The sequence below is a fragment of the Polyodon spathula genome, chromosome 6, assembly GCF_017654505.1.
Source record: "Polyodon spathula isolate WHYD16114869_AA chromosome 6, ASM1765450v1, whole genome shotgun sequence".
Lineage (NCBI taxonomy): Eukaryota > Metazoa > Chordata > Actinopteri > Acipenseriformes > Polyodontidae > Polyodon > Polyodon spathula.
The window spans coordinates 29,469,564-29,491,626 of record NC_054539.1 but is presented as its reverse complement, the minus strand read 5'-3'; the positions used below and the strand labels follow the sequence as shown (position 1 = coordinate 29,491,626).

The 22,063-nt window shown below is 35.4% G+C and overlaps 1 protein-coding gene across 2 annotated transcripts in view; it reads right to left on the bottom strand.

Annotated features, from left to right (window-relative positions):
• The window catches only part of spata17 (spermatogenesis associated 17), a 137,496-nt gene that overhangs the window by 105,610 nt on the left and 9,823 nt on the right, over positions 1–22,063 (bottom strand). For both annotated transcript variants that reach the window (XM_041251573.1, XM_041251574.1), the window contains exons 3-5: positions 16,520–16,601; positions 13,056–13,106; positions 10,077–10,180 (exon numbers count right to left, since the gene is read on the bottom strand). In XM_041251573.1, the coding sequence (XP_041107507.1) occupies positions 10,077–10,180; positions 13,056–13,106; positions 16,520–16,601 (237 nt within the window). The remainder of the gene's footprint in view (positions 1–10,076; positions 10,181–13,055; positions 13,107–16,519; positions 16,602–22,063) is intronic.

Here is a 22,063-nt window from a genome sequence, read left to right as displayed (position 1 = left end):
GTAGGGATGGGGAAAAAGCCATGAGTGGATGCAAAAGTGGACAGGCAGCTTGCATGAAAGCTGTTGCACCACACTGTGTACGTCACAAAAAGCACTTGCTTCAAAAATGATGCTGTCAGATGTATTTACTGCTGCAGTAAAAATAATAAACTTCATAAACGCTCGACCACTGAACTCACGACTTTTCTCAGTTTCTATGTGAAGAGCTGGGATGTTTGCACAAGCAACTTTTGCTTCATACAGAAGTTCAATGGCTGTCATGGGGTAAAGTTTTGGCAAGACTCTGAGAACTCAAGGAGTGTCATATGTTTTTGATGAACTCTCACTCCACACTTCACCAACACTTGCTCGATCAGCAATTTCAGGTTTTACTGGGCTATTTTTGGCTGACATATTTGATAAGCTCAATGAACCTTTCTTTACAAGGTAAGAACTAACGTTTTCGTCGCACAGGAAAAAGTACAGAGCTTTTCCCAAAAACACTTGCTTTGGAGTAGCTGTGTGATGCACAACGATGGAACTATGTTCCCGGCACTCTCTTCTGTCTATGGATTTTGGAATGTCAGCCCTGAAAGTTAAAGATGTAGAGCAGTTGTGGAGTGGAGTAGTTGTCTCAGCTTTGCAATTCAGAGTATATTTTCCTTAATTGCAAGACTTTGCTTGGGTTCGAAATCCCTTTTCAGAGAACCATGTAGCGAAGGCCAAGATTGCTGTGAGTCTAAAAGAGCATTTGATTGACGTTAGTGGTGACTGTTTGGTTGATCAGTTTTGGCTCTCAATTCAAAAAGAGTTCACTGAATTGTCACAAACAGCCGTCTAAATATTCGTTCACTTTGCCTCAACTGTGTGAAGCAGAGTTTTCTTCACTTATTTACATCAAGAACAAGTACAGAAATCGCTTGAATATAGAGACAGATCTGAGGTTGACACTCCAAAATCAAGCCGAGATACCACAAACTATGTGCTAGGAAGCAGACTCATCCTGATCACTGAGTAAGTATGACTCATCAGGCGTTCTTTTATATTCAAGTGTATTAAGAATTTGAATATTGGAACTGTGTTATGTTGCTTTCTGTCATCAGAAAAATAAATTATATGTTGGGGGAAATCATCTTTTTCTAAATACTGTACTGTTTATTGGAAGGGAGAAGTACGCATGGGGCATGCATCTCTGAAGGGGGGTGCATCAACAGAAAGTTTCGGAATTTCTGGTTTAAGGTGGCAACACAAAAAAATGTTTGCATATTTTAACGAACTCTAAAGGTGCTGTGCATTTTTCCAGTGGTTGCTTACATGTCCAGTGTAAGTTACTGTTTAAACTGTAAAAATGGAGACAAGCAAAAGCATGGAGCTGCAGTTTGGAATTAAAAATGTAGATAATTAATTGCTGATGAATCCTCTGCAGCAACAGCTCAAAGGCTCCATCTGGAGACGGTCTGTCAGAAAAAGATGCAGTATCTCATTAAGCTAGCTTTCAAACTCTTTTAATATGTGGAAAGACTTTAAAATTATTTATAGCAACATACATTTGTTAATTTGTTCAGCCATTTTACTGTTGTTTATGCTAGAAATACTTATAAAAGTTATTTTCTAAGTTAGACCAAATGCGAATGTATTTACTATGTATGTTCTAAAATCTAAATCTGTTTACAAATCTGTACTGACCACAGTTCCTTTAGATTTGTGATGTTTTACTGTGTGTGTATGATATACAGTAATAGTGAGCTTTTACGGTTTATATATAGCCTACTACTGAGGGTAAATACAATTTACTTTGAAAAAATTGTATTTTGATACCTGCATGTGGCTGTTGTGATGATGTATGTGCAGAGTTTGATTGTACTCAAACACCTAAACGGTGATAGGGCAGAGTAAAGCACTACTTGTCAGCAAAGAGTATGTACAGTCTGCAGAATAGGGCAATACGTTACAGAACCTGCTTATTGCATTGGAAACGATATGCTGATATTTCTAGAGGACTATTAGAAAAATATACTGAGAAATGGAGAGATCATGTTAATATATTAAAATGATCTCACGGTTCGTTGCCCATTTAAACCAGGACCCAGGAGATGCAAATGGAAGTTTGCGCACACTTTTAATAAACATAAACAAATAAACAAAATACAAACACAAAACACCTAGCTCTTTTTCGAGCACTAACCAAAAACACGATTTTCCATGAATAACATGGGACAGCTAAGCTGTTTCCTCGTCCACAAACTACAGCACACAGTTTCACAACAATACCTTTCGATAGTTGCACACACTCACAACCAGACTCTTCACACTACAGCCCTGAACAGACTGGCTGCTCTCTTTAAATACTCTGCACCTGGCTGTAATTTACAATACACACCAAGTGCAGGGGATAACTAATAATTAAACAATTAACACATATCTACATTCTCACATATTTTTAGGCAGGGAAGGATTTTAACCCCCTCTCCCTGTCATATTACTATATATATATATATATATATATATATATATATATATATATATATATATATATATATATATATATACACACACATACACGATTGAATGTGCAGCTATTTTTGTAAGTGCAATCTGAAAGACGAAAGAGGCTACAGCAGCTGTATATTGAATATTTTATGAGATGAAAAATGCTGTGGGTAAAACCAATTTGTTATTCACGGGACAGGAGCAAGAACCTCAGGGTTGAAATGGGAGAAAAGTGCTTGTGACTTAGAAAAGAGGACAGGGTCTCCCCTTGGTTCACAAAGAGCATCACTTGCATAGACGAGGCCGAACCAATCGGTTTCTAAGACTGGGAAGCTTGCATTATTTCCCCCAGGGGGAAACAAAAAATAGGATAGCTGGAGAATCAAAGTCTTCCCAGCTTGCAAGGGTCGCCTTAGCTGAGTGAGGTCTGCATGGCCGGACTTCCAAGGTAAGTAGTGAGCTTCACTACCCTCGTAGGGGACTGGAATGTTGAAAAAAAAAAAAAAAAAAAAAAAAACACAAGCATGCAAAGGGGACCAGGGGTCTCTACCTAGCTCTCAGAGAGTCATCTCTGAGGAGTCGAGGCTAAGTGGCTGGGCTCAGAGGATGGGAATATAATGTAAAAAAAATAGAACATAAATACTTATAAATACAGTAAATATGGACTAGAGAGGAGAGCTACAGTGGAAAATGATTGACCCAAGGGAAGACTATTTTTACCGACAGGGGACTGTAAATATGACCTTAAATACTATATAAGCCACAAATAGTTGCAAGCCATTAATTATATGTTTTTCGCATGTGAAGAAAATAAAACTTAAACATTTTTGGCATGAATATCTTAGTGCTGTACATATAATGAAGTAATATACTACTACCAGTGCAACAGGTCGCCAACATTTCTGTAGCAAGACTAATAAGTTTTATGAGTGTGATTTGCCAAATATTTGGTCGCAAATATTTGGCTTTACAGTATTTTATTTAAATACAGCTGATACCGCACAAGTAAATAACTAAATGACAAAAATAAATAACAGGAAATGTTTCTGAAGTTCATACCGCAAGTTTTTTGTTTTTCATTTTTTTGTAGTATGTTTTGTATGTTTTTGGAGGTGTTCCTTTGAAAAGGGACGGGACTGACAGTGATGTGAACCAATCACATGACAGACTGAGACTACTGTCTGGTGGTGTAAGGATGTGAGAGCAATCGTTACATCTATTTTTGCTCCTATGATGAGGTTTTAACCAATCACAGGCCGGAATTTCCAATTTATATATTACTCTTGCTGCTCAGTGGAAAGGAAAAAAAAAACCCTGTGGAAGGAAATCACTGGTCTCCCAGCGGAGAGATGACCTCTAATTCCAGGCATACTAGCAATATTCTGTTGGACAAAATCTATATCATGGAGAAAGTAACAAATATAAGACTCCTCTGCGGTGGAAGACCGGCGACCAGTTGTTTTTGATGAATTGCTGGTTGATATTGACTTTGGCTGCTGAGCATGTTGCACCTATACAGAAGGAATATAGTGCCTATAGGAAGTATTCACCCCCCTTGGACATTTTCACAATTTGTTGTGTTACAACCTGAACTCTTGATGCATTTAAATGGGATTTTTTTCCCCTTTGATTTACACAAGCTACTCAACGCTTGCAATGTGTGAAGAAATGGGGGGGGGGGTTGGGGGTGAAAAAACAAATCCATTAAAAATAAAAACCTGAAAAGTCTTCATTAGATAAGCATTCACGCCCTTTACTATGACACTCGTAAAAAAGCTCAGGTGCAACCAATTGCCTTCAGAATTCACACAATAAGTTAAACAGAGTCCATCTGTGTGCAACAAAAGTGGTTCACATGATTTCAGATTAAATACATCTGTCTCTGTTAGGTCCCACAGTTGGGTAGTGCATTCAAAGCAAAGATACTTGCATGAAGAGCAAAGAGCTTTCAAAACATTATATTCAAGCATACAGCCAAAGCAACACTGGAGTGGCTTAAAAACAAGAACGTGAATGTGCTAGAGTGGCCCAGTTAAAGTCCAAACTTGAATCCGATTGAGAATCTGAGGCAACACTTGAAGATTGCTGTCCACCAACGATCCCCATCTAACTTGACAGAGCTTGACAATTTTGCCAAGAAGAATGGCAAATATTGAACGATCCAGATGTGCAAACCTGGTACAGCCTTACCGCAAAAGACTCACAGCTGTAATTGCTGCCAAAGGTGGTTCTACCAAGTATTGACTCAGGGGGGTCAATACTTATCTAACTAAGACATTTCAGGGTTTTTTTTTTTTTTTTTTTTCATTAACTGTTGTTTCACAATAAAAATTATCTTGCCTCTTCAAAGTGTTGAGTAGGCTATGTAAATCAAAGGAAAAAAAAAACCATTTAAATACATCAAGATTTCAGGTTGTAACACAACAAGCTGTGAAAATGTCCAAGAGGGGTGAATACTTCTTATAGGCACTGTATATTGCCTTTTGCATGGACAAGAAATTCAAAATCCTGTCCTGGCTGAAGAGGAGATCCGCTTGAAGGCAGTGAAGGAGTGAGGGCAGCAGTCATGTAATTTTGGGTAATTTTGAAAAATACCTAGACACAAAACCCCAGAAAAATGTGCCCGTGACCATAAGGATTTCATTGTGGAAGACAGCTAAGGAAATAAGGTGCAATTGAAAAAGTGTGCAAGTACTGTCAAGTCACTATACATATTGTGACAGAAAAAACCTAAAGTAACCGAAAACAATATTTTCATAGCATACAAAAAGCAAAATCCCTGAAAAAAAAAAAAAAAAAAAAGCTAAAAACAAGCACTGAAATATGAAATTAATAAAATGAAAAACCGAACCCCTAATTATTATATAGAAGCTTTTGCTGGGCTGCTTACCTGGAGGGATAATATCAGCATCAGAGATTTCGGATCTGTGTAAGAGATCCTTATCCATTTTATTAATATATTTTTTAGTGTTTAGTTTGATTAGTTAAATAATGTGGTTTTAGAAAGTGAGATTCTTTAGTCTGTAAACAGAAAGTAGCAAATACTCACAGCCCAATGGTTTTGTCTGATTTATTATATAAGTTGTACTAAAGTTTAAAGCTTGGGTTTGTACACAGAGTATAACAAAAAGCCAAGACCTAATGAAAAAGCAAGACAGAGAATAAGGTCCAAATAGGGAGATTGGCAGATATTTTGGCAAGGCAGAAGATGGGGAGGAGCCCTAGATCCTGCCCCCTGAACCATACATAAGATTACAAAAATTATAAGGATCCTTGCAACAAAATCTCTGTACAAAATATAACTAAAGACTCCAGAATCTAACTGAAAACTCCAATGTATGTAAGAGCAAATCCAAAATTCATGAATCAAGGAGGATTCCATTTATAATTCATTTGATTTCCCCACATGTCCTTGAAAGAGACAAGAAACTGTGAAAAAGTACTCAAACCACTTAAAGTCCATAAATTTCCATCAGCTTTGAATGAGTTAAAAGATTTGTCATTTAAGAATATTACAGGGGGAATTTATCTGATTATGGCAGTAATAATTACCCAGCTGTTTATTGAGATAGAGAAATAATTCATGCAGGCAACAGGCCATGATGGCAATGACACTCCGCATTTAGTAAATATGCAAACCGTTCTCTCCTAATTACTCAGCCTACAGGATGCCCTTATTAAGTGCAGAAACTAAAAGTGTCTTCTTGACAAGTGATAAATTGTTGCATTGAACAAACTCTTGCCACTGAATTACTGGAATGAACTTAGGTCTTAACTTCATTAAGAAATTTCGGTGGGTAGTTAAATGAAGACGGACACTGTAACAAGGCCAACCTACCAGCATATTATGTGCAGGCATATGAAATGACAAAGATGTCTTTAAACATGAATATCTCTTAATATGGCAGAGCACTCTGTTTGATGCTGGGAACTCCTTAAACATGTCTCAGCTACCTTGTTTCATTGGCATGCTAAACAGCTTGGTGGATGCTAAATGGGAACCATTAGTAACATTTTAAATAATGTATAGTATTACAAAAGAACATCGATTAAAATCTCAGAGACCTTTACAGGGTGACTGATCAGGCAAAGGATGATCTTAACACCAACACAGGCAGAATATTTTAAATAAATACATTCTACAGCCATTTAAGCTTAGACACACGTTGTTAAATAAACAAGAGGTTTATATGAGGCTATATGATGCTTGATTTCCTTTTCATTTCTTTTTTTTTTTTTTTAAGAAAGCAAAAATCAGTCTGTATTATGCATTCTAAAAGCTGAATAACTGCTCCATGTGGACAGGTAACATTATATATATTGATATAGTGTGACACTTGTTATGCGTAGAGAACAACTGTCAGGTACAGTAGACACTGCCTCTAAATCTTTTAGAGATGTTGGGAGTGAAAAGGTTTTTCTCCAGATTGGCTCATTGAGTTATTTAAGATTGTTCCTTGTGAAACATCCACAATTGTGCAGACTATGAACCAAAAGTTTCTGTCCATCAAACATCTATTATCAACCGGGTACAAAAGATCTGCTGTTTTGTCAAAATAAGATGAATCTGTATATGTTTATTGAAGGTGTGTTGTCCTTGGAGTAGCATATTAATTTCTTCAACATGTGCAGATGCACATATAATTATTTTATCTGGATGCACCTTCTATGCACGGCCACTATTTTCCGCCTTTTTCATTCACCTGAAGAATTATGTGCTGTCTATTCACCCCTGGATGAACTATGGATCTTTGCTTGAAACTGCCCAGCATACAGCAATGTGTGTGTATAACTAGCATACTACAAGTAAACCATTGTCCTTACTTCATTCATAATGAAACCAATAATTTCAATTAAGGCTTCAATTAAAAAATACAGCTAGATAAATACAGATATTTATTCATGTTTTAATGTTTTGATAAGAGTGAAATTAATAAAGCAAGTAGTACTTCCACCAGTGCCACTTGAAAAAGATTTTTTGTTTGTTAAAAATACAGTACAGTATAACAATTTACGTTAAAATCAATGTGGTGGGTATTAACACATTCGTTTTACCCCGTGAAGGACTACAACATTGAAAAATGGAGCCCCTCACAGACTCAAATATTGAAAAAAAAAACTTCCAAGTGAACTTACTCAGCATGCACACAAACAAATACAAATAAACAAACAGTGGACCACTCTCTGGCAGCCCACAAAATGTAAAGCCCATCAACCAACAGAAGGGAAAAAATCATTTATAGTCTATGTTGCCATGGAAATAGAATGGTTTATTGAAAAAAAAAAATCCATATCTAAAATCAATTTTCAAACACAATAAGGGTGCAAAGAGGGCAATAATTTTCAACATGAAAAGTTTGTTAAATTGTGTCCCCCAAATGGCCAACATATTAATAATATTTTAATCTCTCTCTCTTCAAAATACGTCTTATTTGTTGTCTTCTCTATCATGACTAAAACTGACTAATCACTAATTCCATAAATCAATCACGCATGCATGATACACTCCATTTGCACAAAAGTGTATTCTGTATTTCAGGTGTTTCTATTTAAAATACCTATTAAACCAAATAACAGTAGACGAACATCAAAGTCATTTGAAAGGCGAATTTTATTCATATTTGTAATTACGTTTGGCATATGGAGAGACTCATTTCAGCTAGCATGGTTACAAAGACTCTTGTGTCAACATAAACACTTAATTGAAAACAAATATATACTGCCCTCAAATGCTGCCATAGAAATTACAAAGGAGTTTTTTTTTTTTTTTTTTAAATCCCCCAGGGAATAACATATTACTGTATATAACATTTCATTATACTACTGCAAGATAAATACAGTGACGTTTAGCAGATGACAAAAACTAACAAAAAATAGATTAAGAATGGATCACTGAATTACCACTTAAGAATATTAAATTTGATATTGCCTATGCAGGTTTCAGGAACTGATTTAGTAATTATAGTTTTCAAGCATTTTCTGACAGACAACATACAATATTTGATGTTTAGTGCACAACAGTGTGCAACACAAACTAATAAATACCCTCATACACATATGGCATAACAGTATGCTTCCTGTAGAAATGGTCATATGTGCCAAAATTATCATAGGACAAGCTAATGAAACTTGCATGCCTCTGAAGAACATTAGCTACTGATCCATGCCACAGTTACAAATTTACATTTCGTTTTAGCTGAAGCCCTAAAAGCATTTCAACAAAATATATTGGTGACATTAAAAATATGATTTTAGTTTAAGCTTTTGTCAAAAATAAAGGATGGTATCTTTTCTTGCCCTCCAAGCATAGTATGTTTTCATTAATGCAACGATTCTGTTAACTTAGTGGCTCAATTTTAATTTCATGACATCACTTGTTTTCTCATAACCTGGGGCGGTTTTTACATAGCAGGCTAGAGGTTACAAGTGTACATGTCTACCAATTGCATACTCAGCTTTTAATTTAATCAAATCAATTTATCTTTGTAAAAACACCCTGTCCCAATATGAAAATATATTCCATGCTATCATATGTACTGCATTAATTCTGCACTTACAGTAACCACAGCTGACTTACAGAAGTTGTATTAGCATATAACATGCTCACAACTAAATGTTTATTTTTCTCCATATGGGATAAACTTTCAGTTATCAAATCATGATTTCCACAATATAATGGCTCTGCTACATGATCCTCAGTTACAAAACAGAATACATAAAAACATCAAGGTTCACAAATGTGTAAACTTCGATATAAATATTCATATAATATATATATAATATATATATATATATATATATATATATATATATATATATATATTTATAATCTGATATAGATAGCGGATCAAAATATATATATATATATATAATATAAGTTATTAATATTAATCTTGCTTATGTTTTTCCCCAGGCGTGATTTATTAACCTTCTTATTGCGGTACCATCACTAAAATCAACAGGGGGTCTAGGTGGCACAGCGGGCAAATTCACCAGTCGTATGCCTTTTACAGTACCTCTGGAGGACTGGGTTCAAATCCAACTAACATAACAAATGAATCTAGTGGTCTTCAACCAGTGAATATTACTCACAAAACAACCAAAGAATTCACCCTAATTGGCAGTTTCTGCTAGACAAAGCCCCAGGACTGAATGGCAGGGGGGCTCAGGTCGAGTTGAGAGGACTCTCTAATACACTGTGCCTGACTGTAGCCAGTGTCTTTGTATCTCACCTTTCATAAGTACTAAATTTATAACAACATTTTTAATACTAAATTACAAAAAAGTAAAAATTAAAATTAGGGGCACATAGGCTTCCAACATTTCCAAGGGTAGATTTGAATGCAAACGTCTACTTCAGGTGTTACACAATACATTTTCAATATTACAAATGCAGTAGAATGCTGTGCGTGCTGCAGCAAGAAGTTCCCCCTTCCACCAGACAAGGATTGCAATTTTTTTAATTGCTGTGACTATGGTGCTAAGAATGGCAGACAAAAAAACTGTTAGCTCAGCAGAACAACATGCACCTGATTTTACTTATTACTTATTTTTTTAAGGGTACAGAGAAGTTAAAATTGTAAATGTTATATTATGTGTCACCTTACCTAACAATTTCATTTGTCATGGTGAGACCTTCCAAATACTGCTTCAGTGCATAGTAATTATGGACATATTTCCGTACATAATAGGCTCGCCATCTTTTCTGAATCTGTGAAGAGAAAAATTAATGTAATTACCCATTGGTTTAATTTGCAGGCAAATTAAATCAGTGACGATCACAGGATTGTACAGTTTTTCTACAGCGATATAACATTTGTATATGTTTTATCACAGTTATCCATTTTGGGTATGTACAGTAAAAGATTTCAGATGATTTGCATGTCTGGTCTCATAATTATGAGATTTGAAAATGAATATATTAAACACTACATGATGACTTTTAAAAAGGTTTTAATCTTGCTCAATTGAAAGTTGTAAGTTATTTGATTAATATGTATGCATATGGCCTAGCATCCTCTGAAGGGAATTCCCTTATTAAAGGTATAAAGTTGGTTTTGAGCACATTATACACCTGAAATAAATCTTTAGGTATTTTGGAATGGTATGATAATTTTAATGATCCAAAATGCAAGTATCTGTTATAGTTTATAACATTATGAGTGGTATGACAATTACATAATACTGTTAATAGAGTTTAGAACCACTATGGGCAGCCAAGACAGCACTGGTTTATTATGATGAGTCTGCAATGTGTTTATTATTATTATAAAGAGATAAGTGACTAGCCTCAATCATCACAGCATCATTCTTTATAATTTGTTGTGAAAAATCTGCAACAAAATCTGTTCTCCATTGGTCATAACGTCATTGCTTTTAAGAGTGTACCTTGTGAAAAAAATGTATTTGTGCAGTCTTGAATATAGATTCACCTGCCAACATTTAAATAAAAGTGTCTCACACAGATTATATGTGTTTCTGTTTGTTAGTCCGTTTCATGAGTTTCTTGTCAGTATTTTTTAAGTTGGGGTGACTGCAAATATCAGTCATATATCAGCAGGTTTAAAATCACCTGTGAGCAAACAGTTAATTAAATGATCCCCCTCTCCCTAAGAAAAAGTAGAGCAGTTATCCTTCAAATGAATTGGCAAATTGAAACAATGCCTGGTATAAAACAAGTATTGCAATTGATCAGCACTCAATAGATAATTTTAAACAAAGTAATTGCAGGATCAGCAGCCAAGTTCTATGTGATCTTTTAGACTTGTCAAATCAATGATGCATATCCCTCATTAGGTAACAACAACATGTAAGCAGCTGTATAAATACTGTTGTCTATCAGCACAAGCATGGTCTCAGTAATAAAGACTTAATAATAAAGATATGTGGAAAACGCTATAGATTCAAAAACAGTATGCCAACTTTGTTGTAAATCTTCACTTAAGGACAACAGCTAGGTATGTCCTTCAAAAATTATAAGGATCAGTGCAGAGTTAAACACACAATGCATACCTTGGCATTTGTTATTTGAAGACAAAGTATTCCATTAAAGCTATTTATTATTCCGAATGTAAAGAAGGAGTTTGGAAGTTATCTTGAGGTAATGCAATTTCATTAGGCAATGGCTTCTTTAAAACTTTAATAAATGTACTTATCAGGTTAAAAGGCCTGTTAATTAGCTTAATCCAGATTTTTTCTTGAATGTTAACTGTGCACTATGAGTAGACATTTGAACCACCACACCAATTCCGAAAGCAGCCTTAATCAAGCAGGTGATGTCAACTGTACCGATATAAATACCGGGAATAAAGCACAGTAAAAAATCTAAATGGTATAGCTGATTTAAGGAATTGGGTTTCTCTGTGATGTGTCATGGGAAACAGCAGACACAACATTCTGATTGGCTGAACGATCCCAATTAGTCTTTAATAAGCTAACATGTCATGAGTGGGGTATCTCATTATTAGAGCATGAGGTGTCTTTTGTTATGTGATTTTGCACAGCTTCTTTCCAGCTGCACTAGATGACACCTATTTTAAGAGACAGTATACAAATGATGTACTGTATTGACTTATATTATCTGGCTTTGAGCTTGTTTGAGAATTCGAACTGCCTGGCATTGAATTCAATCATGTGGTAATGTGGCTTTTCATCTTCCATCTACTGTACATATATATAAAGAAGGGAGTAGGTAAAGTTGAAAGATCGCATTGTCATGATTTCAGTGGAGTGAGAAAGACTAGTGGAGTAAAGTGCTAGCAATTAGGATTCCCAGGAAATCTCATATAAGTTCAAAGCCAGGTAAAGACAGATAGAGACAAATGGAAGAACCCAGTACATAATAAAAAAGTAAATCTGAATAATGAATTACACTATAGTAGGAACAAAGTTAAACTAAATTACTTAAGTAGAATGAATGCACTAGCTTGAAAAGTAACTATTATATTGATTTATTCCACATTAACTCATAATACAAAAAGCACTAACTATGAAAGCGAGTGCACGTCATATTGAGAATATGAAAGTACAAACATGTATCCTTTAATCAAGCGAGTGCACTTCATATTGAGAATATGAAAGTACAAACATGTATCCTTTAATCTTGGAATTTAAGGGTAAAATGAACAATTATAGTGTTGAGGGGGGTGGTGAAACTTATTTAAGTGCCATATAAGCCCCCACACACACACAGACATTTGTATTCCCAGATCTGTGGGGAATTCTCATTGATTCTCACTATATTTGTATTTATTATTTCTAACTCCAGTGTGACAAAACTCCACACAGTGTGAAAGTCGACAACAAACGAAATATTTTGGCACTTTTATCTTTTTAAGGCAGATTAAGTTCTTAAAAATGTGTTTTACAAAGTGGGGACATCCCCAAAACATCATTTTTTCAGGAATTACTATCTTTGTGGGGACATTTTCTCAAATTGATAGTAATACCTGCCCACACACACACTCACCACCACCACCACTTTAGTTAATACTATATCAATGTATGCTGTCTTGGTTTCTCATATTAAAATCAAATTCAGAGCACAATTGACTTTTCATTTGTTTAACAAGTGGAGAAATATTTACCCTGACGGCCATCTCATTGTAGAAATTCATCTTCATAATAAAATATGCTGTCTGTGAATCAAGACAAGAGGTAAAGATTGCATTAAATTTCAGTTGCACAAGGGTTGTTCAGGCTTCCGATATTTCTTGAACTTATAAAACATAAGACTTTTAATATATAATACATAACATGCCTCAGAACCACAGAAAAAAAAAGTTTCTAATACATAATGCAGACTTAACCATAAAAATCTATGGTAGTCAAACCAGAAGCTAATGGAGATATATGATCATAAAATGCTCTCTGCTGAGTTTGATAATCAATGGCGCTCCACTGAGAATAGAATAACAAAGGCAAGAATATTCACAGAGCTGATGACACGTAGTATTGTATGATTTATTCACTTGAGCTCATTTCAGGAGAAACTTGTGTGGAACATAAAAGGGATTCATATTTCAAGATGTCGGGTTTAATAACATTTTCAAAGAAGTGGCAGCCTTTAGTCTGAATCCTACAAGGAGCTAGCTAGAAGAATGAATCAGATTAGAAATGGTGTCTTCTAACCATCTTTACAGTGCATTACGTCCTTCACTGCCTCCGGAGTGATCCTGGGATTTTTGTTTTATTTAATATTCATGTTTTTAACATCATAACATCATAAATAATTAGCATTATTTGGCTTGCCAAGCCTGATCCAAAACAAATTGTGTGTGGAGAGCAGCAGGATTGGATTATTTATCAACAATCTGTGCAATTAAGAAGCAGTTGGTAGCAATATGTTATTTACAAATGCAGAGAACGATCCCTGATGCATTTAAAATGTGCTTCTTACATTAACTGTTGCTACCAAAGGCAAATGCAACTTTTTACAATGATGTTCAAGAGGTTAAAACTCAGAATTATTTAAAGGTCTGTGATTTTTTAAAGCACTGTTTTTTTTATGTTGCAACAGAATCATGATGGATTTTTTTTAATGGAATTTGAATACATTTATAACCTCCTGCAGCTGCATATAGTAGAAGTTTTGTGAAGCCAGGAAAGCTATGAGGATATAGGCCTAAGTGGACAACTAACAGGGTCTGGCACCCAGAAGGTTAATCTAGGGATGAATATGTGATTGTTATTTTGTTAATAAAAATGTCTATTAAACACTCTTCTCCTACTGTTTTTAAGAGCAATTGCATTAAAATAGATTCCACTTATATTCAGGAAGTGGTATCAGTCACTGATTGTTCTATGAGGGAGCATATCTTTACATTATTTCCAGTATTTAATTTTTTGACGATAAACATTTTATCAAAGAAGAATAAACTTTTTGATATAATCGTTAAAAGACTATTGTGATACGCCTATATATATAGATATATATATCTATATAATTAAATATATAAAGATATGTATAAGGATTAATATATATATTATATAGTTTTTCAAAAATAAACATAAACAAAAAGAATCATCTGTAGGTTTTATGGGCATCTGCTCTCAGTGTCTCTATTTTTGGCTATGGTGCCAATATATGTTAGACTGACAAATATTTAACAAAAGCATTTGGATATAGAGGAAAACATATGTGTGTAGTCCATATGTTTCAATGACTAGATTGACTGCCTTTGCACATTGGTTTACAAGCAGACATAAAATCACCAAGGTCAACTGAAAAAAATAAATTAAAAAAAAAAGATAATACGATGGTCATAAATGACACTCATTGGATAAAACAGATTGTGCCATTCACTCATTTAGCAATTTAGTATATTTAAATATTTAAGATATTTGTTACTTAAGTCCATGTTAAATACATCAACTACAAACTGCAGTACAAGGTAAAAGAAAATCAGCTGCACGTGCTAGGACAAATATTAAAATAAAACTGTATAGAGAGACTCAATTATCATGTTAATAATTATGCTTATGACATAGTTTATAAACAAGTGTACCTAAAATATATCATACAAAGAAATCAAATGTATAAGTGATGGATTCAGTAATTACTACTGTATGGAAGACCCTTTGCTTAACAGGCAATTTGATGGGTACTCGTTATATGGTAGAATATTGACATCAAATTTAAAAAAGAATATTCAAATATCAAGAAAAAATAAATAAAACATGTTTGTTCCAGCACAAGATTCACATTGTAAATTGAATATCATATACTATGTAACTTTTTACAACGTAATTGTGACCTAGAAAACACTATGTATGATGTCATGGGAATCAGATTCTTCATCTTGCTTGTGTGTCGCTCGGCAAATTAAAAAAAAAAAAAAAAAAAAACTTACCGAGGTTCATGAAATTAAAAACTCTGACAATAGGAAAATTTATAATTTCTTTACTAGGCAATTTGTTAAATTACAGTATGATTAAAGTCTGAAGAAAATGGGGGTACATACACAGCAAATTGGCCAGTGTTAAAATCCCAATGTTAACTGTCAGTGTTGATTTTAGGTGTTCAATTTTCACATTTGATGCTACGTGTTGTTTCATATCTAAACCAAGGTATATTTCACAGTGTAAAATAAAGTGCACTAGTCCAGAGTAATAATATCAACATCCAGGATTTTCTGTAATGGCGTTGCTTCTGTCCATGCTGGAGAAGTTCAAGGTAGGCTAATATGTTGTAACGGGCATGGCTGGACTGACTTGACATTGCCCCCTGTTGGCGGATTGTATGCCAGAGCTGACCTCCACAAATATGTTAATGAGCAGCAGAGGACACTGGGAGTGGGAAATAGGGTAAAGGAAATACTGTTGTTATTGGTATTATAAATGTTGTGATTACTGTAACTGTCCCTATTAGTTATTTTGCCATAGCCTGTAACTGTTGAAACCTTCCTGTGTTGTTGAGTTGTTTGGTAGTGCTCTGGGGTGGGGAAAAGGCTGTCTGGATGTATGTATTGACTGTGTGGATGGTGCTGCCTAAATAAACCACATTGTACCTACGAGCCTTGGTGTGTGACTCCAATTATTCTAGTGCTCACTACAATATTTTCATTTACTTTTGTGGCAATGAAACAATATTTGATAAATTCTGAAGTTCTTAGTTAAGTGCACATAGTTTATATACAGAGGGTACATTTGTCACTACTGCAGTGTTAATGTCACTCTCCCAGTGTTACTTTCCAGCACTTAGGTAGTTAATTTTACAATAAAGGGATGCTAGTTATACACTGAAACAGATGTACATTTAACTTACATAGTGTTAATGTTACATTCAATAGTGTAACTTTTACACTGTGGAGTATGGAGTCATATGTACACTGGAAAAGTGTTAGAATTGACACCTACAGAATTTATTTAACACTGACCAATTTACCTAATTGGGTAAGGGTAGTCTAAATTAAAAAATGGACTATTCATAAAGCATGTAGTGTGTCACTGCATAGCTAAAAACTACGAATCACAAAACATAATAGAAATATTACTGTTCTGAAAGTACTTTTATCAGCTTTCAATTCATTATGAAAGCTCAAATTCTTACCTTCACCATTCTTCTGAAGTACATTCTTCCAAGGTAGCCCCTCCATATTTTCTGGATAGTAGTTGCCTTCCGTTGTAGGTGCCTGGAAATAGTATCAAATGCCAATAAATAAATACAATAGTAATATTATGATGTTATTATTTATGTATGTGTTACGGGGGAGTTCCTTGTCGCTGGTTCATGAGTGCAGTTGCGCCTTTACAGAAGCAGCTGGGACGCGCAACAGGAGATGCATTGCTAAGCAATCAATTGAGCAGATGGGCTTGCCCGGTGCTCAGTTGATCAGAAGGTCCAGATTGGCTGGGGGACATGCCCAGGCAGGCTGCGTGGAGCTCAAAAGGTGTCAGCGCTACAGCTCGAGGTGACTGCACCACCATACTATTAGGTAGTAGGTTCCTGGAGCGGGACGTTCCTTTTAGTGGGACTAGAGCTCGCCATTTGTGTGGCAACCTTTTATTTGCAGCTTTGTTTTGTTTTCTTCATTAAATCCGGCACTAGGATTACTATTGTTGGTACCCTAGCATCGGGCCTGTGTTGTTAATAAATCTGGGCACCTGTGTGGCGTGTCAACACCGACTGCTTTGTGTCTGCCTCAATATCTATCCATGATGACCCATACACGTAACATTCACCCTGTTACAGGATGTAAAGGAAAGAACAACAATACTGATGACAGGAGGGGCTTAACTCTTCGTTGTGTTAAAGGGGTACTTAAAAATTGAATTCCTATATTTCAGTCTGTTGTTTTGATCACCCATAACTCAGAAACTGCTACTGTACGTATATAAACATTCCGTTCTGCACAGACATGTTCCTAAAATAGGAATCAAGCCTTTTGGCAATCCTAAGTGAAAACATTTTAAATTAAGAGATAATGAGGTTTTAAAAATGTAATTTGGGCGTGCGCATCAACACCCCCATAGAGCACTGTATTAAACCTAACCGTTCCTGTCAATCATCAGTCTCAGTGGCCGAAGTGGCATAGGCAGCGGAACCCCAACTCTAAGTCTCTTTAAGACATGTAATACCCCTTACCACGGGTACAGTGCTTCTCCACTGGCTATTTGTCAAGCTGATCAAGAACCAAACCGTAAAACTCCAGCCTCACAAGACATCTGAATCCGGCTGAGAGCCAAGCCAGGAGCGGGGTTAAGGATTTTTGTCATTATGTTGCATCAGTCAAACAACAAACATGGCAGGCAGAGAGTGTGCTGAGAGAAAAGTGCAGCCTTGGGACACTGAGGAAGTGCAGGCTCTAGTTTCCCTGTGGGCAGATAAAAGTTTTCAGGAAGATCTGGAGTCGAGCATCAGAAATTAGAAAGTTTATGTCCGAATTTCTGACGATTTGAAGCAAATGGACATGAACCGCGGATATGGTACACTTAACTCAAAACACTTAAAACCACAAAATTCAACCAAATTTCTCATCCGTGACCTTTATTATACTAATATAAAGAAACAAAAAATGTGAAAATAAAACAATTCTAAACTTATTTACAAAAATATAGTCAAACAAAATACTGTACAGCTGTACCATACATACAACTACAGCTCTGTCTTGTTGCGCTCGCAAACAACTATGCTTAACAGGATATCTTTGACAAATCATATTTTTAAAACCTTCTTTTTTTTCCCCTTCAACAGAACTAATTGAACTTTAGTAAGATATTCTGTGTATAGGTTTACTGTTTATGTACAGAAATTGATATGCACACAACAATATGAACGCTTCCACTACAGAATTTAATTTCAAGATGGCAAGATGATTAGATAAATCATTGTTGGCAGAAATACTGGCGTCTGATTCTGGCGAATCAAAATTTTCTGATCCGTGATTCAGTTTATATAATATATAGTAGCTGTTCTCAGTATTATTTATTTATTTATTTATTTGAACAAAAGACTCAATTCATAAAATCACTCAGGTGAAGGAATGAATGTCTTGTATTTTGCCCATATTTCAAAAATGTTCAACAAAACTTTCAGGGAGTGTTGTTGGGTCCTTCAGATATCGAAATAAAATGTGTTTATGCATTCCACTAGGTGGAACAGGCTACATAATAATACAAAAATACAAATTATGTTATGGTTTCTGTCTGAAGTACTTTATATTGTTCACCAGTGTTCTGAAAAAAGGACAAATTCCAAGATGCTACTGTAAAAAAAAAAAAAAAAAAAAAAAAAAAAAAAAAATAATAATAATAATAATAATAATAATCTTATAGGAAGAGAATCAAATACAGCCAAAAAAACACTGGTCCTGGGGGTGCATCTCACTGAAAAATGCTTGGTCCTTAAAGGGTTAAATACATATTTCATACAGTTTTCAATGGATATGTATGTTATGTTCTAGAAGCATTGAGTGTATAGCGTTTAAACTGGTGAGGGGCATCATTATCAATATTTTGATGAGATACTGAAATTGTTCGATATCGATAATTATTTCCATATGGTGATATCGTGGGATTTTAAAATGTTAAAAACATAAGTTTTCCTGAAGTTTCAATTTGCTATGCTGTGATTGATTTAATTTTAAATAGAAGAATTGTTTAATTTTTCAGCATAGTGAAACCAAAAAGAGACGTATGGAAAGCCCACAGAGACATACATTTTATTATTAATTCTGCTAAAATACTAATGCAATGTAATCACATATTTTATATTGGGATACAGTGTACAATAAACACTACACATACCAATCATTGTCAGCCTGGTAGGCAAAGAAACAGCACACACTAAAATATTATGTAAGCATTTTAGGCAAAGGATCACTAAGTTAAATTAAGTTATTGCCTTTCATATGTAAACACGACACCTGTTAACATATGTTAATGTTTATATATATATATATATATATATATATATATATATATATATATATATATATATATAGTGAAGGACTGGTTAGGAAAGGAGAATGTAAACCAACTAGATGGTAAACAAAGAAAGTAAATAATATAATGTGCTTAGGATTAAAACTAAGATGGGATAATTGATAAACTGGTAAATGATAACTGTGTGTTAATTAAATCTGGTTTAAAATAAACGTCTTGTTTGGATGAGACCATACCTGGGGGGCATTAGGACCCAGTAGAGGTTACTGGAGTAAGGACCAACTCCAGGTTAAATCAATTAACTCATTAATTATGTTTAAAAGGGTGTGAGTGTGTGTGTTTTGTGTGGGTGATAGTAGGAGTTTGGTTGAGAGAGTTGGAGAGTAAGTAGACTATTGAGAAACTGCAAAACAAACTATTTGAAAAGGTATTTTGGATTACAATTTGGATTGAGATTTGGTTTTGATGATGAGGTAACAGGCTTAGCCTGCCTTGTTATTAGTTAGAGAAACATTTGTTTAGATAGGGCCCGAGATCGGGTTAGGTTTTGTTTTGTTTATTTTCTTTTCATTGTAAATAATAAACACACGCTATGGCGTTTCCTCGCATCCTGTGACTGGTGTTTATTTGGAAAAGAAAAACCTGTGACCAGAGGGTAATCTGTCAGTCACTATATATATATATATATATATATATATATATATATATATATATATATATATATATATATATGTGGGTGAAGGCACCCACTAGAGGGGAGGCATGCCTTGATGTAGTCTTTTCAAATAACGAAGAGAGAATAACTAAAACAGAGGTCAGAGAACCACTGGCAAACTCAGACCACAACATGGTCTCATTTGAAGTGTTTTTTAAATCCCCAAAAGTAAAGACTAAAGCTAAGGTTTACAATTTTAGAAAAGCAAACTATGAAGGTATGAAACAGAGACTAACAGAAGTAGATTGGAGTAAAATAGAGAAAACACCCACAGAAGAAGGATGGTTGTTCTTCAAAAATGTAGTACTAGAGGCGCAAAACAATTATATCCCTAAAGTAGACAAATCTAAATGTAAAACTAAATTGCCAAAATGGTTTAATAGATCAATTAAAAAAAATATTCAGCAAAAAAAGGCACTTTACAGAGCATTAAAAAAGGACCAAAAAGAAAGTACGCAGAAAGAGTACACAGAACTGCAAACGCAAGTCAAAAAGGAAGTTAGAAAGGCCAAGAGAGAAATAGAAATAAACATTGCTAAGGGAGCTAAAACCAATTCCAAAATGTTTTTCCAATATTACAACAGCAAGAGAACATTCAAAGAGGAGATTAAATGTTTAAGAGATACAAATGGCAAAATCGTAGAGGAAGAAAAAAAAAATAGCAAATATGTTAAATGATTACTTTTCACAAGTTTTTACAAAGGAAGATACTGACAACATGCCCCACATGTCATCCAGTTCCTATCCAGTTTTAAATAACTTTAGCATAACTGAGGCAGAAGTGTTAAAGGGACTAGGAGCTCTTAAAATAAACAAATCCCCTGGGCTGGATGAGATCCTCCCAGTAGTACTCAAAGAAATGAAAGAAGTAATTTACAAACCGCTAACCAAGATCATGCAGCAGTCTCTTGACACAGGGGTGGTACCGACAGACTGGAAAATTGCAAACGTAATACCGATCCACAAAAAGGGAAACAAAACTGAACCAGGTAACTACAGACCAGTAAGCCTGACTTCTATTATATGCAAACTTATGGAAACTATAATAAGATCCAAAATGGAAAATTACCTATATGGTAACAGGGTACTGGGAGACAGTCAACATGGTTTTAGGAAAGGGAGATCGTGCCTAACTAACTTGCTTGATTTTTTTGAGGATGCAACATCGATAATGGATAATTGCAAAGCATATGACATGGTTTATTTAGATTTCCAGAAAGCTTTTGACAAAGTCCCGCACAAAAGATTAATTCTCAAACTGAACGCAGTTGGGATTCAAGGAAACACATGTACATGGATTAGGGAGTGGTTAACATGTAGAAAACAGAAAGTACTGTGTGGAAGGGGTGTGGGTAATTCACTGACAAGGAGACAGACAGGTGTATTTGGAAAACACCACACAGGTGCCCAGTTTTATTTTAGGCCGGCTCTTTTTCTTTCCTTGTAATTTTTCTCTCCGGTAGAGGGCACTGTTGACCGTGGGCTGCCTATCAACGATGATAGACAGCACCACGGAAATACCACAGCTGGTACACGGCCTGCAAATGCACTCGCAGGTGCTCAAAGAAATAATAATGAAAACAGAAGGCGAAAAGAACAAGGGAAAATAAAACAGTAATAAAACTACAAATAAAAGGTGCTGCACTCGGCAGCGTTATCCCGGTCGCCGCTACCCGCACGACCCGGATCACCGTCCTACTCTCTCGGCTATCTCGCCTGCTCTTTCACAATACGCCGGGGTCTGCCCAAGGGTTCCCCGCTCTCTCTCTCTGTCTCGCTGATTCCCGGTCCTGAATCAAAGTGTCCGCACCCTTAGCGCGTCTAAGTGGGCAGACCTGAGGAAACAACGGAGCGTTATTTTATAGGACCGACAATCACCCAAGACCCGCCTCTCGGCCATTCAGAGAGGGGGAAAGTCCACACTCACACTTTCCCACCTCCCCGTGTCACTGCCATGACTCACAGGCGGTTGTTGGGCGACTGCCGCCCTCTTCC